Below are 14912 nucleotides of genomic sequence, written 5' to 3' on the forward strand. Positions count from 1 at the left end.
CCTTTAATCAAAAAGTCCAGTCAACTGCCAGAAATTTTTTTTTAATTCAAGATACTGAAACTGCTAACTTCATGATACTGTTAAGTTCTTCTATCTTACTCTTTTTCCACACAATGAAGAGTATCTCATTGCAACTGTAAGCTCCTAGTAGAGATATTTAACTCACAAATTCTGCTTAAGAATATTTAATGCTCTACACAAAATCAAGCTGAAAAGGTCTAAATCACAAACAACAAAAATGACCATTCCAGCAGCACCAGGCTTTCCACAAAAGTGCTTGATTTTTACAGTGGCCTTCAATATTTCAATGTTTTCCAATATTTCAAAAACTTCACATTTGTCAGCATTCCAAATACGTCAAAATTAGGATGATACCTAATTCAAAAGCATGAGTTCAACAGCAGTATCATTGAACTGTTCCTCACTTACAGTATAAGGGGTTATTTAGTTTGAGTAAAAGTGAACAAAACTCAGCTGAAGTTATTATATTATATGAGCTATTCAGCAGAATAATTTGCCATCAGGAAGATAGCAAGATTAAAGACATTCACTGCATAAATAAAAGACAAATCTCTTCTGTTACTTTTCCAGTTCATTTGACTTTATTTCTATCATGCCAAATAATTACTGATGTAAAAGCTGTAGTTTTCTGATGGTATTTACCACAGGAGTAGTCATACCCTATATTCAGGCTTGCATGAATGAACTTCTGACCATTAAACTGGCATTTAAGCATTGTTTCATAAATAAATATACACACAGCAGCTGTATGTATGTATGACTGGATGACAGAAAAGTCATTTGAAATGTCATCTCAGAACGCAGACTACTTCTAAAACATGTGTAGGTTAACAAAAACTCAAAAAAAACCCCAGCCAACCATCTTTCATCTTTTTCAGTAGACATTTGTAGTTCAATATATGCAAAATGAAGAAAACAATCTTGTTTTGTCAAAAAACCCCCATGGAATATTTGCAGTACAAAGGAGTAGTGTGTGTGTGTGTATAAAAAACTACATAATCTAATGAAATCATTGATTTTTCAGTTCTGTACTCAAGGAATGAGATATGCATTGTAAGTTTTAAACCTATTAATACAAGTCAAACCATACTGCATACTGAGTGAATTTTTAGAGATGGGCTAATGCAGTCAAAATCAGCCACACTCATTTTCATAAATCCATGTGAAGAGGTTTTACAGTACAGCCAGACTTATAACACTTCATATATGCTGTATCTAGGATATATAGCAAGCTATTGTTTAAATGCATAAGTAGGAGTTAAGCTCACCAGCCTGTGGGAAAATATAGAATTTTAGCGATAGTACCAAGATGTCACTGCACCCCACTTGCGCTGATAAACACTATAGAAGTGCCTGCAAAAACTTTGATGGGTGACACATCCATCAAATCGTACAAGTGGGAAGCCAAAACTTATGAATTTGCCTGAACTGAAGACACTGAGTTCATTGTTATCTGTTTCAAATAAGAAACACAGAATGATTTGCTCTAATTTCTGTCAGAATAATTACAAAGTATGCATGGCACATAAAACAGTTGACTATTACTTGTATTTGCAAGGAAGACAATCTTCCTTCCCTAGTGTCTGCAAAGACAACACTGCAAAATCTATAAAACTTTACTCCACCAGTATTTGCTGAAACACCCTGCAACTTTACTTCAGGTTCCTCTGTTTTTTTAAAAGTGTCAGTTCAACAAAGTAGATGTTAGTGATTTCTGGGATGAAATATTATTGAAAAGTTTCAGTTGCTCTAATAAAAAAAGAAAATTAAGGAAAGAAGCAGATCTTCATTACAGACCAAAGGGGAGTTCTGTTCCTCTTAGTAAAATGATATCTTATTTACACTTCAGCAAATGAGATTAAAATTGGCTCAGACCTCAGAAAACTTTTAGACATATTGTCAGTAATACTTTTTTGCAGTGCATGTTAGATCAGCATACATTTACCATGCATTTTAATGACAGGGTATATTTAAATTATGCTGTTGAAACTGCTCACACACATTGCAGAAAAAGACATATATGTAACAAAAGAACTGTGTTCTCACCTTAAGGTGATACCACTACATCAAAAGAAAGAAGCAAGGAATAAAGCAAAAACAAATAACTTATATTTTGTTAGGAACACCATACAAAAATGTCAGGGTCTTGTATAAAATATGTAATATATCACTTATAGTTGTATTGTTTCAAGGGCAATGACTTTAAATCAATTGAATTAGGCCTCCCCCCCAAAAAAAAAGTTTAAATTATTTAGCTTAACTGATGGAGACCTATTTTAATAACAGGGCTTGCTCATTGGCAAGCCAGGGGCAGCTAAGTGTAAATATTCCAACTTGTGAATTTAAAAATTTCTGAATATTCCAAGTTGTGAATTCAAAACTGTTACTGAAATAATCTCTCAAGTTATGTCAAAGGCTCAATACTTTTACAGAAAATAATGTTAGCATAAAATGTTTTACACTTAAGATTTAATACAAAAAGTCAAGAACAGTAGGAAGCATGGATTCAAAATTCAACATTGTATTATCTTACTAGAACTACTGACAATCCGATTTTAGCAATACAAAATGTAGTCCAAAATAAACTGTTATGAAATTCAAGCAGTCACAATTTGTTCTTGCATTGATTTGAAGTGGTATCTACCTATCAAGAACATTATGCTTGCATACTTCTTGGTTTGGATGGGCAGGGGATGTTCCACGTTGTCATGCTGTCTGGCCCACTAATGTTATTATTATTATTACATGAGGACTGCGACTGTGGTTCACACACAATATAAATCCCATCGTAAACCAAATGGAAGCCTTTGCACAAGTGGTTCACTAGCTCTCAGGAAATTATCTTCAAGTAAAATTTAAGGAAAGATGCAATTTGCAGCTGAAGAGTTGGACTATCACCAAATCTATCACCCAGATCTTAGCTGAGATAAATTTAGCAGTCAGAATTTTAAACAAATTATTACATGGTTAGTATTGGAGTTCAGTATTTTCTAGCACAGAAATGAAGCAAAATGTTAACTTCTGGCACATAAATTTTCCTTTTTTTTTTTTTTTAATATGTTAATATTTTTTTAAACAGGAATTGTTCTCACACTGACTGGGAGGAAGACTTCTGTCAGTAGTTATCATTAATGCTCATGACATTTGGGAATACTTCATGTGTAATATGCTCTTCCATCTGGGGGGGCAATTAACAAATAAAACATTCATTTCTATTTTCTTCCAAATATAGCTGCTTTTAACATAATATGGTCAAGGTCTCCCATGTTCTTGATTGCTTGTTGGAGTTTAATTAATTTTTTTGAAATAATTTGTTTTAATTTTAAAAAGCTCCATACTGGTAATGACTTTGTCTCTCTTTCACCTGCTTCTGAACTTGTCGAAATCTTTTATGCAGCAGCCCCTCAAAATTAGTATTTTATCAGTACTCAATAAAGAGGCTTAATTGTGACTAATGTACTCTATCTGTGGACTATGTCACATCAAATTCCTCTCTTAACTCCATTAGTTTGAATCTTGAGGAGCTATATATGTCAAGAGAATTAAACCAGTTTAGACTCAGAGAAAATCTGAAAATATTAAAATAAAAATACGCAGCAAAATTGTAATGCTCTTCCAGTAAAGAGAGAGCTGAAACTGAACGTCTCATAACTCAAGCCAGTTGCCTCACCATATTTTGTTCTTCGGGGGTTAAGAGGAAGAATCTTTTTCTGTCTCCTCACTTTCTTAAGCCGTCAGGAAAAAGTTTTGGTCTAACATGGAATCAAAACATTAAAAAACCTACCCTTTATTTATCCCTAATCAAAACTGCTGCTTAGGCTATATAATGTTTTTGTTGTTTGTGCGTTGTTTTGGGCTTTTTTGGTAGAGTTATAGCAAAAAACTGCAACTTGACTTAGTGGCTGGAAAAACTATAGACATTTATTTAAGAAAACTACTGAATGGTACCCTTAAAATTCTTGTGAGGAGAGACAGATATGTTTTCTAAACATCTTTACTCTTCCCTACTGTACTTCGCTATTACAGGACTTTACTGACACTCCTCTGAGTAATAGGAAGCAGTCAAAGAGTGATGTAAGATACTGTATTTCAGCCCCGTTACTGATGATGATTTGTCTGCAAGGCTTCTCATTGAATTTTGCTGAGGGTACAAGACTTTATGTATAGCTTTTGTACAAAAACATTTACTAATAAAATAGACCACTGAATCAATTTCAACAGCTCAAAATTTACCATTCACTCTTACTCTGTGACTGATAATTAATATATAAACAGCAGAGGTCACACATAAATATGTTTACATCTTGATTATAAACCTTGAAGTAAACTTGGTTAGAAGCTCATCTGAGCATTAAAATAAGCACATTTGCCATTTATTTATAAAGGATGGCATTAAAATAAAATGAATGCTTTGCTACTATTGCATAGATTTAGTCAGCATCGTATACACAACCTTTCTATCTGTATACCAGGAAGTTTGTAATATAACCCCTTAAACTGCAAAACATGTTTTGGAAATAAATATGTAAAGCAACTTTAAGAAAAGACAACTAGTCTTTTTCTACTTAGTATGTTTGGTTTAGGGATGTGAAAGAGCAGAATGCCAACAGTGGGTCCATTTTCAGAAGACTCCTTTTTAATGAATCATTGACTGTGTTTTGTAACTTATAAATGAATCATAGGAAATACTGTGGCACGCCATGCAAATGTCAGACAGTATTTTCACTGAGTTTACCATTGTCATGATACTCGTATTCAGAACATCTCTCATATTTTTACGCCATTATAATGATGTCTCTTTCTACCACTCACTCTTCCTTATCCCCAGCAATAAGCATGCATCATGCTTTTCAAGCCACTTGGGAAACAAATTTAAAAATATAGCAAAAACAAGTGAATGGTGAGTAGTAGGGGGAAGATGAACACTGTTCATATTTATGCATACCAAAACACTCATTGAGGGATTATCGATTTTTCTGAGCAACAAAATCCCTCCAGGAGACTTTTGGTGATGTGGCTGGAGGACATTATTTCTCTGTTAATATCCCCAAAGCTGGTTCCTATCAAGTTACTACTATAACTTCTTTTAATTGTTTGTCCTTCTGAAGACGAAGAGGCACATCATAATCTCTTCTCAAGACATGCTAGAGAAGCAGGTAAATCCTCATGCACAAGATGAGAACATATTGGTTTTATGAGGTTCCTGCTGTTCTCTTTATTTTGTAATCCCAGTATTGTATGTGATTATAACATATTAATCACAGAGAAACAAATGGTAAACTGTCACATATTGCTGGCCAAAAGAGAGTATGTATACTTTCTCTGTAGATGAAAAGGAAAATTATTTCAAACGTTTACAAAATACTGGAATAAATGAACAATTGAAAAAAAAATTATCCTTTGTTATATAGTCATATCTCCCAAGAATATTCAATGGTGTTAATTGATGGTAACTTGAGGCCACAGTTTAGTTGAGTTTATTTTTTTTCTCAACACCAATGCATATGTGACAAGCCTTTAAGAATCAGTTCTGTTCCCAACTTGACTCAAGCTAATGCAACTCCAAATGTGTAAGTAAATGCAGAATTCATCCAGCATGAGTTATATGTACCTAAGAATTGCCATACTTTAATATATCTTTCTGTGTAGAAGAAAATCATGCATCAAAAGGTTTGGAAGACTGACTCTCCACCAGATTGTAGAATTAATGTTTTGGACTGCTGCATAGATGGATTTCTTTGACTCTTACATTGCAGAAGAAGTGAAGACAGCCTTGCTGACGTGCTGGCCAACAAGCCCAATTTAGCAAACATAAACCACTTTCCGTTGCAACTGAAGTGGGGTTTTTTTTGTTTTGTTTTGTTTTTTTCAACTGGCTAGCTGATACTCTAAACTAAGAGATGGCCTCTGCTTTCCCTTAGGTTACCACTTTCTATCTTCTCTGTACTCCTAACTGTGAACAGATTATTTTCCTTTTAGTGAAATACATTGCCTCTTACAAAGCTGCCACTAATGTGTCTTTAAAAGGCTACGAGTGACTGGTATAGCAGCACTCTCCACTCAAGGATCAACGACTGAAGCTATATAAAGAACCTAGCCTTTCCACCCTGCAGATTGGATCATAAACATACTTTTGAGCATGGCTTTCTCACAAGGCATTTACTGCTATTGCACTGCATGTTCTGAGGTCCTTTAAATTCCTAAACTGAGGGATGTGTGATCAACTAACCTCCCCTTAGGGCAGCCCTAAAATCTGCTTTGCTTTATTGCTTTTCAATGCAATAATGCATGTGCCAGTGGAATAAAATGATTTTTCCAATCCTGCCAGCATTTTGGGTAGTCTCTTCCCTAAACTCTAAATGATAGAAAAATCATTCATGTCAGCTACTTTACCAAAAAAGAATAACGAAAGGTGACAAATCATGTTGAGGCTGGTAAATGGGAAATGAAGGAGGACAACCCCGCCAAAAAAGCATTTTAGAGAGTAGAAACATATTTCAATAAAGTAAATGTTGGATATGTAGTGACAGTACTATTTGCTATTGTTTGCTTTTCAAGCAAAGTAACTTTTTCTAAAATCACAAGATAATCTTTATCACTTTTTAACTGGAATGAGTACAACAAGCACTTCAATTCTTAATCCCAGGTACGTTTTCTTAACTGTGTACTAATATTATGTTTTTCATATTTTCCTGGCACATTTTTAAAATTTGTTATAGTATAGAGTTGTTTGGAAGTGTCTTTTAATAGATCTGTTTCACAAAGTTTCCCTGTGTTCAGTCTGTCAGTAAAATCAGACACCGCCAGCCTTACACAACTTCAGAATTGCAAAGGGCATGCAAAACTAATCCAATTTTACTGCATGTTAAAATGACCATACTTGGTCTTTTGTTACTGGAAACCATTAAATGAATGGGCCAGTGGAGCATGCTAAAATTTTTTTCAATAAGGATAAGGCAATTTACACTAAAGATTTTCCAGTAAGAAAAGACTCTTTCCACTGTGAAACTTTTCATGTATTCTTGCCAATTTTGAATAGGTTTCTCCAATTCCACATTGATAACCTTTTTGCCCTTTCTTTAGTTAACCCTGAAACATTTTCTTTACATCACATGCCCAAAGGCAGACAGCGGTTAGGCAGGTGACTACCTGCTACCATGAAATACAGAAGATGAAAAAAAAAAAAAAAGACGTAAGGAGAGAGAGAAACATTTTAACTCCCCATGTGAAGCTGCAACACTATTTGGATATCCCGGTCACCCTGCTTCATGTGTTATAAAGTTTTTCCAGTTCTATTTTACCCTGCTTGAAACAGAAAAGTCAAGAGCAGTTCAGTACTGGTTACTTACTCAATTGTGTTCCTGTCCACTTTTCCTGTCATATTAATGCCATAGAACTGCTGCATGGCAGCTATAGCTGATTGCATGGTTTCTGCAGAGCGCAACACCGACATTCGGGGGTCAGTTGGTGGAAGGTAGCCATACTTTTGTAACCATACCTGCAATGACAAGTGCAGTGGCTATTAAATAGAAATTAGAGGTAAATAAAATGCTCCCTAGTAATTAGTTTTGTACCATATATAATGAAGCTTCTAATTCACCAAGCATAAATCCTGTTAGTTTGGGTTGTGGGTTTTTTTTATTTTTTGCAGAGAAGAAATTCTTTGGGGCTTTTATTTCACCTCCTCTATTAAAGATTTTGCTGGTTTAAGACTTACAGTGTTTTCTACCCAGGAGCCAGCTCTCTTTATTATCTGAAACTGCATGCTTCAATTATTTATTTAATGTATTTATTTATTTGAAGTTACAACTTAAGCACCTAACCCTGGCTCTAGGCACTTCAAGAAATTTTTAAAGCAGACAAAATGTAAAATCTATAATATATGCCACATATAATTGACTATCCACAGGGTACATAATAATATTCACCAACTACAATAATAAATCCACATAAATAAAGCTCTCACACAGTTACACTGTATTGTTATAATCTCTCAAAGAATGTGAAAGAGAGGGTGGGCAGACATTCAGCTTTCTGAGAAGAATATCAAAATCACATACTTATAGGCAAAGCAGGTGGCCCGGAGATAGTGAAGTAGCAGAGTCTGTTCCCACTTACAGGAAACTCCCTGATAAGAGGATCTTCCTTTTTAAATCAAGAGGGATTTAATGTCAATTGTTTATGCTCTTAATTGTGTAGAAGTGAAAGGGAGAAGGCATGGTCCAAATAACTGAAAGCTTTATGGATTAAAGCCAATATCTTAAGAACACCTGGAAAAACCCTCTGAAATATGCTGTCCTCTTGAGGCAATGTTTCATAAACAAGTAGCTGTGATTATCTTAATGTTTCTAAGCATTCTCAAAATCTAGCCTATGCAAAGCACAGTGTAAGACTTTTGAGGCAATGAGAGCACTGATACATCTTTAAAAATGTCTTAGCTTCTCATCTAAGGACTGGAACTACTCACTAGAATAAAAGGTACATATATTGCTAATCTACAAGACACAGTTAAATTGTGTTGCTGCAGCTTCACTCTCCCCAGTAACAAAGTACTTGTGACCCCATAAATCTGATCTTCGGTTCTTTAAAAAAAAAAATAATTAATAGATAAACAAATAAAAAAAATTGGTTCAGCCACCTCTTTCAAACATATCATATCCAAATTCACGGATTCTGAATCATTACATTAATGAATGCTATCCACACCCTCCCCCCTTTAGTGTGTTATGGGCTCTGTCTGCCTCATACAACGCTTCTGGGGTTTTTTATGTGTTTATACCCACTGTTTATACACAGCCTAACACCAAACTGTGTAGTCTGCAATTTTCAGCCTTAAGTTTAGCTTGCAGAGTCTACCCAATTCAGTTCCAGTAGCAGGTTAACCATGTTGGTGATGCACTCCTCTTTTACGGACCCAGTGAAGAACCTCAGGATGGATGAACTCATTGCTATGGTTTACTTTACTATCACTGAACATGTATTATAGGTGAACATTGGCTCAGTGTAAATAAAAGATCAAGCTGGCACTAAAGATAGGGGAAATCTTCAGGTTATGAATGCAAGTATTTCTAATTTAAACAGGTCTACCTTCCCATAGTGCAGTTCAGACACAATCTCAATGTTTGTGAGCTCCACACAACAGTGATATACAGTACAGACAGGATTAAGACCCAGCCTAACCTCTTTCACCCTCACACTATCTCTATATGCAGGAGCCATTCAGAATAAGAACAAAATTTTGTTTAATAGACAGGAAGATGCTCTTATTTCTAGTATAAATGAATTGCTACAATCAGTACCTACATCCAACTTTACATACTCCTGACTTCTTGCACTTTTCAGCTTCAAGGGTGAACTTGTGAACACTAAGTTTGTGCTAGATTTGGGTCATCACACAAATAATTTAGTTTATGTGTTTCTTTGAACTGGAAGTCTGTTTTTCCTTCCATTATTGGAAGATAGCTCTGAGAGGCCAGCTAGAGCTAGAAGGTTGGCAAGAGCAATGCAGTATGTGAAAACAAGACCATGGAAGTAAGAAATAAGTTTGAGACAGAGTGGGTTGATTTCACTGTAGCATGTAAAGTCCCTTTGAATTAATATTTGCGATGCATATATTTAAGAATGGGGTCATTCTGAGATTCACCTTCTCAAGTCAGTGATATTAAAACAAATGATCAGACAGGGAAGAAAAATAATTCTGAGCAGCATGTCACTGTTGTCCAAAATGATACCACCTTCTTGCCACCTTCTCAGCATGAATTTGGTATGCAGACACAGAGCAAGGCTTTTCATGAAGCTCTCTTTCAGGTGCTAAGGGCACACAAAATTGCTTGGTAGGCTTGTGAGGCCACCTATCACCACTCAAAACCATCCTCACCATGGCATAACTGAAGGATACAGAGGTGTGGGGTTACAAGTAACCAAATTTACCAGAAGTTAAACCTTCAGATATCTGAATTAGAAAGAGAGAGACAGAAAAAATAGCTTGGAGAGTACTGCTCATGGGAGGAGTGGAAAGGAAAAACTGGAATCTAGCAGAGTGCCACTGCAGACACAGAAAAGGAGAAGAGAGGTGGCTCAGAAAGAAGCAGGAGAGGACAGTGTAGCCTTTCCCCTTCTAAAAAGATGTTAAATACATCTTAACTGTTAAATACAGGATGCCTGATAGTCACTCCCAATCATTGAACAAAGGAAGTAGACCACCTGGGTCTTCCCTCAGCTTCAAAATAGCAACTAGAAGACACACCAAACATACTGGAAAGTCAGATGACACTTTGAAAGCAAGTTTCTTTGAAAATTCAGACAAATTGACCTCCAAGACTAATAACTGGTGAATGCTTCAGAGCTAGTAGCATTCAGTGTCACTAAATGCTACTAGTGTTCTGTCCTTGTGAGAAAGGATCATGAAACAAGATAAGACACAACAAATCTGGTTCCTGTTGCATTCATCAGATTCCTCAGTTTTCTATTAACAAATTTTGAAGGACCTTGGATCAGTCCGTCAGATACCTGAAATAAACCCCTCAGATTCTATTGTGCACAGTCCAAATGCTGGGAACTACGGTTAACTTCAAAGTTAAGTCCAAAATATATAGGTGGGTAAAACAAAACAGAGGAAGAGAAACAGAATGAGGCAGACAGAGCAGAACAAAAGAAAACAATTTTCTCACAGCCTTGTATTTTTGAGGCAACCTATTAAAGAAATTATGACTACAAGAATTTCCCCCTCCACCCTACTGAAATTAGATGTCTCTCTGCCTTAATGCATTTCAGCAATGACAATGCAGTGTTGGCAAGCCATCTATCATCCTGAGGAACTCACCTGTCTTGGAACAAGGAAATAGTGAAGTAGATCCATCTAACATGTAATGTTGGGGATGCCAACAGAGACCCTTTGCACAGACTCCAGAATTAGTGATATGTCCCATTCCTTCACACTACTTCAAGTGAAGTTTTTGGGCAGGACTTTCTTGTCCTGAAGCAAAATGAAAGCCATGGTAAACCTCTCATGGTAACCACAGAAAAACACAGCTGGAAGACAACATGTTCTACCACTTCCCTCTCTATTACAGTGCTTTACTATCCTATTGCTGTGAAGTTTGCCTTAGAGTTGAATCTCCCTTACTATAATTTAAGCCTGTAACTTCTCATTTTACCTGCTAAGGGTGCGGGGAACTGATTATTCCTTTCCCCTCTGCAGCAGCTTTTTATGTATTTGAACTCTCTTATGTGAGTCCCACTTTCTAATCTTTTTTAAAATAAACTAAAGAAAACTCTTTCATTTAATCTTGTCCACATTAACCTCCAGGAAACTAGATGCTAAAATCTATCTTTACTAAGCATCTGCTTGCACTAGATTTGTATGTTAGTTCCCATTGTTAGCCTATTAACAAACACTGGAGTTTAGCTTAAGTGTTAGGAGTAATTCAAAGGAACATGGACACTCAAATACTTCATTTGGGAAAAAAAAACCCCAACAGAAATAAAATTAGCCTAAAAATATTTTTTTCTCACTAATTGAACTTCCAGGCTTATGTCTCATTTATCTATACACTTTAAAATTATAAACCCATGCTTTACATACATTTTTCCACCAGAAAAATTCCTTCAGCATAATTCCACCTTCTCTTTTTATGATTGCAAGGAAAAAGATAAACAGAATCAATTGGTGATGAAAGCTGTAAAGATGCTAGGAGTTTGCTGGGGACCTGCCACTTCTGCAGGACTCCATGGAACCTGTAAGTGCTCAGCACATGAGTTGTATCACCTTCCAGATTTTGGATGTTGACTAAGATGCCTAAGGTTTGGGGGGTTTTCTGCTGTGATGAAAAGATCTTTTCATTTTAGTTTGTAATTGCTACTAATGGTATGCTATACGGATCACCTGGCTATGGAATAGGTAGCACTTTGTCACATGGCTGTATGTTTGTCTCCTCTAAAGAATAAAGCATTGGCCAACTTAAGTGTATTAAACATACCAGTGGACTTCAATCACTGAGATCTTTGCTAGTTTGGGAAGAAAGATTGCTCTTAAAAACATTATGTTGACACCAAACTGTTACTAAGAACAAAGAAAACCCATGTGTCATCATTAAAGATTAAGAAATAATATTATGAAGATAATCACAGTTTCAGAGAGCTTATTGACTTCCAGGATAGAAGGGAACTTACCAACGAATTATTAGTTCCTGAATGACAGTACATAGTATAAGCTACAGTACAATTATGTTCTATGAACCTGAAAGCTTAGTAAATCAGTCTAATAAAGTATGGATCAAAACAATTTCATAAACACCTTCAGTAGTGCAGCTGCATATCATTATTATTCATGTATTCCTGTTCTTTTTTTTAGATTTTATCATGCAAACAAAATTCCTATCTGTACTGAGTAAAGCTGTGAGATTTCATAATTTCAAAATATTTTTACTCTTGATTTTTAATACACTTCCACTAAAGACACTATAAGTGAAATGATTTAAAATGTCTGAGTAATTCAGGAGATGATTTATATTTTCAAAAAGCATACATTTAAGAATCAAACTTACACTGATCACCACAGGATTTAGCAGTTCAAGTGCTGATGTCATTTTGAAAAGTGATTGAAGGCTTTTACTATGGTATGGCTAAATAAGTTAACTCCAGAATTAGTATCCATATGACCAGGTCATTTCTCCATTTAGGCCAATTAATCATGGCTAATGGTGTGTTTTAGTTACAGACCTAAGTATTGCAGCTAATACTGACTTTTCAGTGCCAACTTGATAGCCAGATAGACAGAAATGTTTACACAGAGCATTAGAGGGAACCTTCTGCTGTTTTTCCTACCTCATATCTCTAATGCCACCAGTTCCTCATTGGTGATGTTTTCTCTTTTTAACAGAAGACACTGATGTGAATTTACAGAATGGGTATATTGTGTATGGTATCTATCTAGTGAGAAAAATACTTCCCAAAAAAGCATATAACAAGAACATATACTCCAGGAGAGTCTAACCTAGTCTATCAGAAATGTCTACAGAATGAGAATAAGAATTATGATAGATAGTATAATAGCTTAATGGTTATGGTTGGTTTGCTACCTATGGTTGTAATTTGAGATAACTAATCCTTAACAGCTCAAAAAGAGCCTGCATATTCAGAATACATTAGTCTGCAAAGGCTTAAAGCTCACAAACAAATCCACTTCTTGGAAATTGTATAGCAGGGTGGAAAAGATCTTAAAAGGAATAACCTTCAGACCAAGAAACTATCTTGTTTGTCATTATGAATGTGCCAAAAAGAAAAACTCAGCTTGCAAAATTTAGTTCTCCAATGACCTAAACTAGAAAGTGACCAACTTCTTTTCTTCTGAATTACTGTAAAAGTCCCCCCAAAAACAGTTTAGATGTGGTATTGGCATAGTCTTAGACACATTAATCATGGTAATCTTTATTGTGGATTACAAAATTTGTAATGAGGACTTAATAATATAGAAGAGTCTGTGGGATGTCTAGGTTGCAGACTGCACTATAGTAAATACTTAGATGCAATACTAGAGTAACAGAGTTGAGCTCACAGTGGGCCAAAGAAGAGGATACATTAGGCCTCAGTGAGTCCAATCTTGCTGCAGCTAGATAGTTTAAAATTAGTTGAGGCATCTCCACTGTTCTAGTATGTGTATGCTTACAGTTTTTTCTGCGTTCCAGCTACAAAACAGATGTGAAAATGAACATTCATATTATATAAGCCTCAAACAGTACAAAACCAGATTTACCAGTACATGATCTTGTATGTCACTTTCTACACAAAGTCAGGCGAGAGGGGACAGAGTCTGGAATTTCCCCATGCAAGTGTATGGTGACTGAGATGATAATTTTAAAAGGGAGCTCCTGTTCCCAGTGAGAGGTAACTCCGTTGCAAGAATCAAGACTGCAGCCCAAGGCCAGAAGCTCTGCCTGGTCAGTGACTTGAACCAAACTCAGAGTCCAAGGAGTGGCAAAAGTAAAAAGGCAAAATATATTCAAAACTACTGATTTCCTCTCATTCATAATTCAAGTTTAGTTTAAGTATTCTGAAGCTTTTGCTTTACTGCCACAGTTGCGCGTGGAAAAAACAATGTAGCTTGAGAGCAGCAGGAGTAAGATGTAAAAGAGCAGCCAGGAGCAGCAGGACAGAGCCATTTGTAGATTCCCCATTTGCAGACCCCAGGCAGGTGGGAACCTACCAGTAAGTGGCAGATGTGGGATCCGTGTGTAACACCATGCTTGAGAGACTCTGAAATACATTTGGAACTGGGATCAGATACTACCCATCTCCAAAGGCAGCAGTTACATTGTTCATTCACTACTTCTACCAAGTGCCTGTGCCAAGAGCGGGTTAGTGTTATAACAGCCATGACACAAATCTTTGCCCTGGAAAAGAACTCTTTGTACCTTGATCATTCCCTGTAACAGTACACACATTTATAACTGACTGCAGAAAGTGGACTTTATTTGTTAGTTGCTCAGGGAAATTTTCTCCAGTCACTAATAGAAATCTTGGGAGAAGTCTGGCATGGACCCAGACCAGTGGAAACACTTCCACAAATAAAACTAACAGTTCTAGTAGATGTAAACACTCAATCATAGAGTGCATGTTAGGGGACACTGTCCTTACATCTTACTAGAATTTCTATACCTTCTAGGAAAATATGAAGTGCTCTGCAGGGATAAGGATGCTGTGTTGAATAGTCTGGCTGGATAAATCATGATTGCTTTAGCAAGAAAAAAAAGAAACTTCTAGGGCCATGAAGATGATTAAGGGATTGGAACATTTCTCCCATGAGGAAAGACAGAGAGCTGGAACTGTTCAGCCTAGAGAAGAGAAAGCTAAGGGGGGATCTCATCTATGTGTACAAATATCTGAAGGAAGGG

At 36.1% G+C, this 14912-nt stretch overlaps 1 protein-coding gene across 1 annotated transcript in view; it reads right to left on the reverse strand.

Moving 5' to 3' along the window:
* The window catches only part of MMP16 (matrix metallopeptidase 16), a 191714-nt gene that overhangs the window by 93201 nt on the left and 83601 nt on the right, over positions 1 to 14912 (reverse strand). Inside the window, exon 3 of the mRNA XM_052788098.1 lies at positions 7371 to 7519. Within this exon, the coding sequence (XP_052644058.1) occupies positions 7371 to 7519 (149 nt within the window). The remainder of the gene's footprint in view (positions 1 to 7370; positions 7520 to 14912) is intronic.

This window comes from Harpia harpyja, chromosome 5 (assembly GCF_026419915.1).
Source record: "Harpia harpyja isolate bHarHar1 chromosome 5, bHarHar1 primary haplotype, whole genome shotgun sequence".
In the NCBI taxonomy this organism is placed as follows: Eukaryota; Metazoa; Chordata; class Aves; order Accipitriformes; family Accipitridae; genus Harpia; species Harpia harpyja.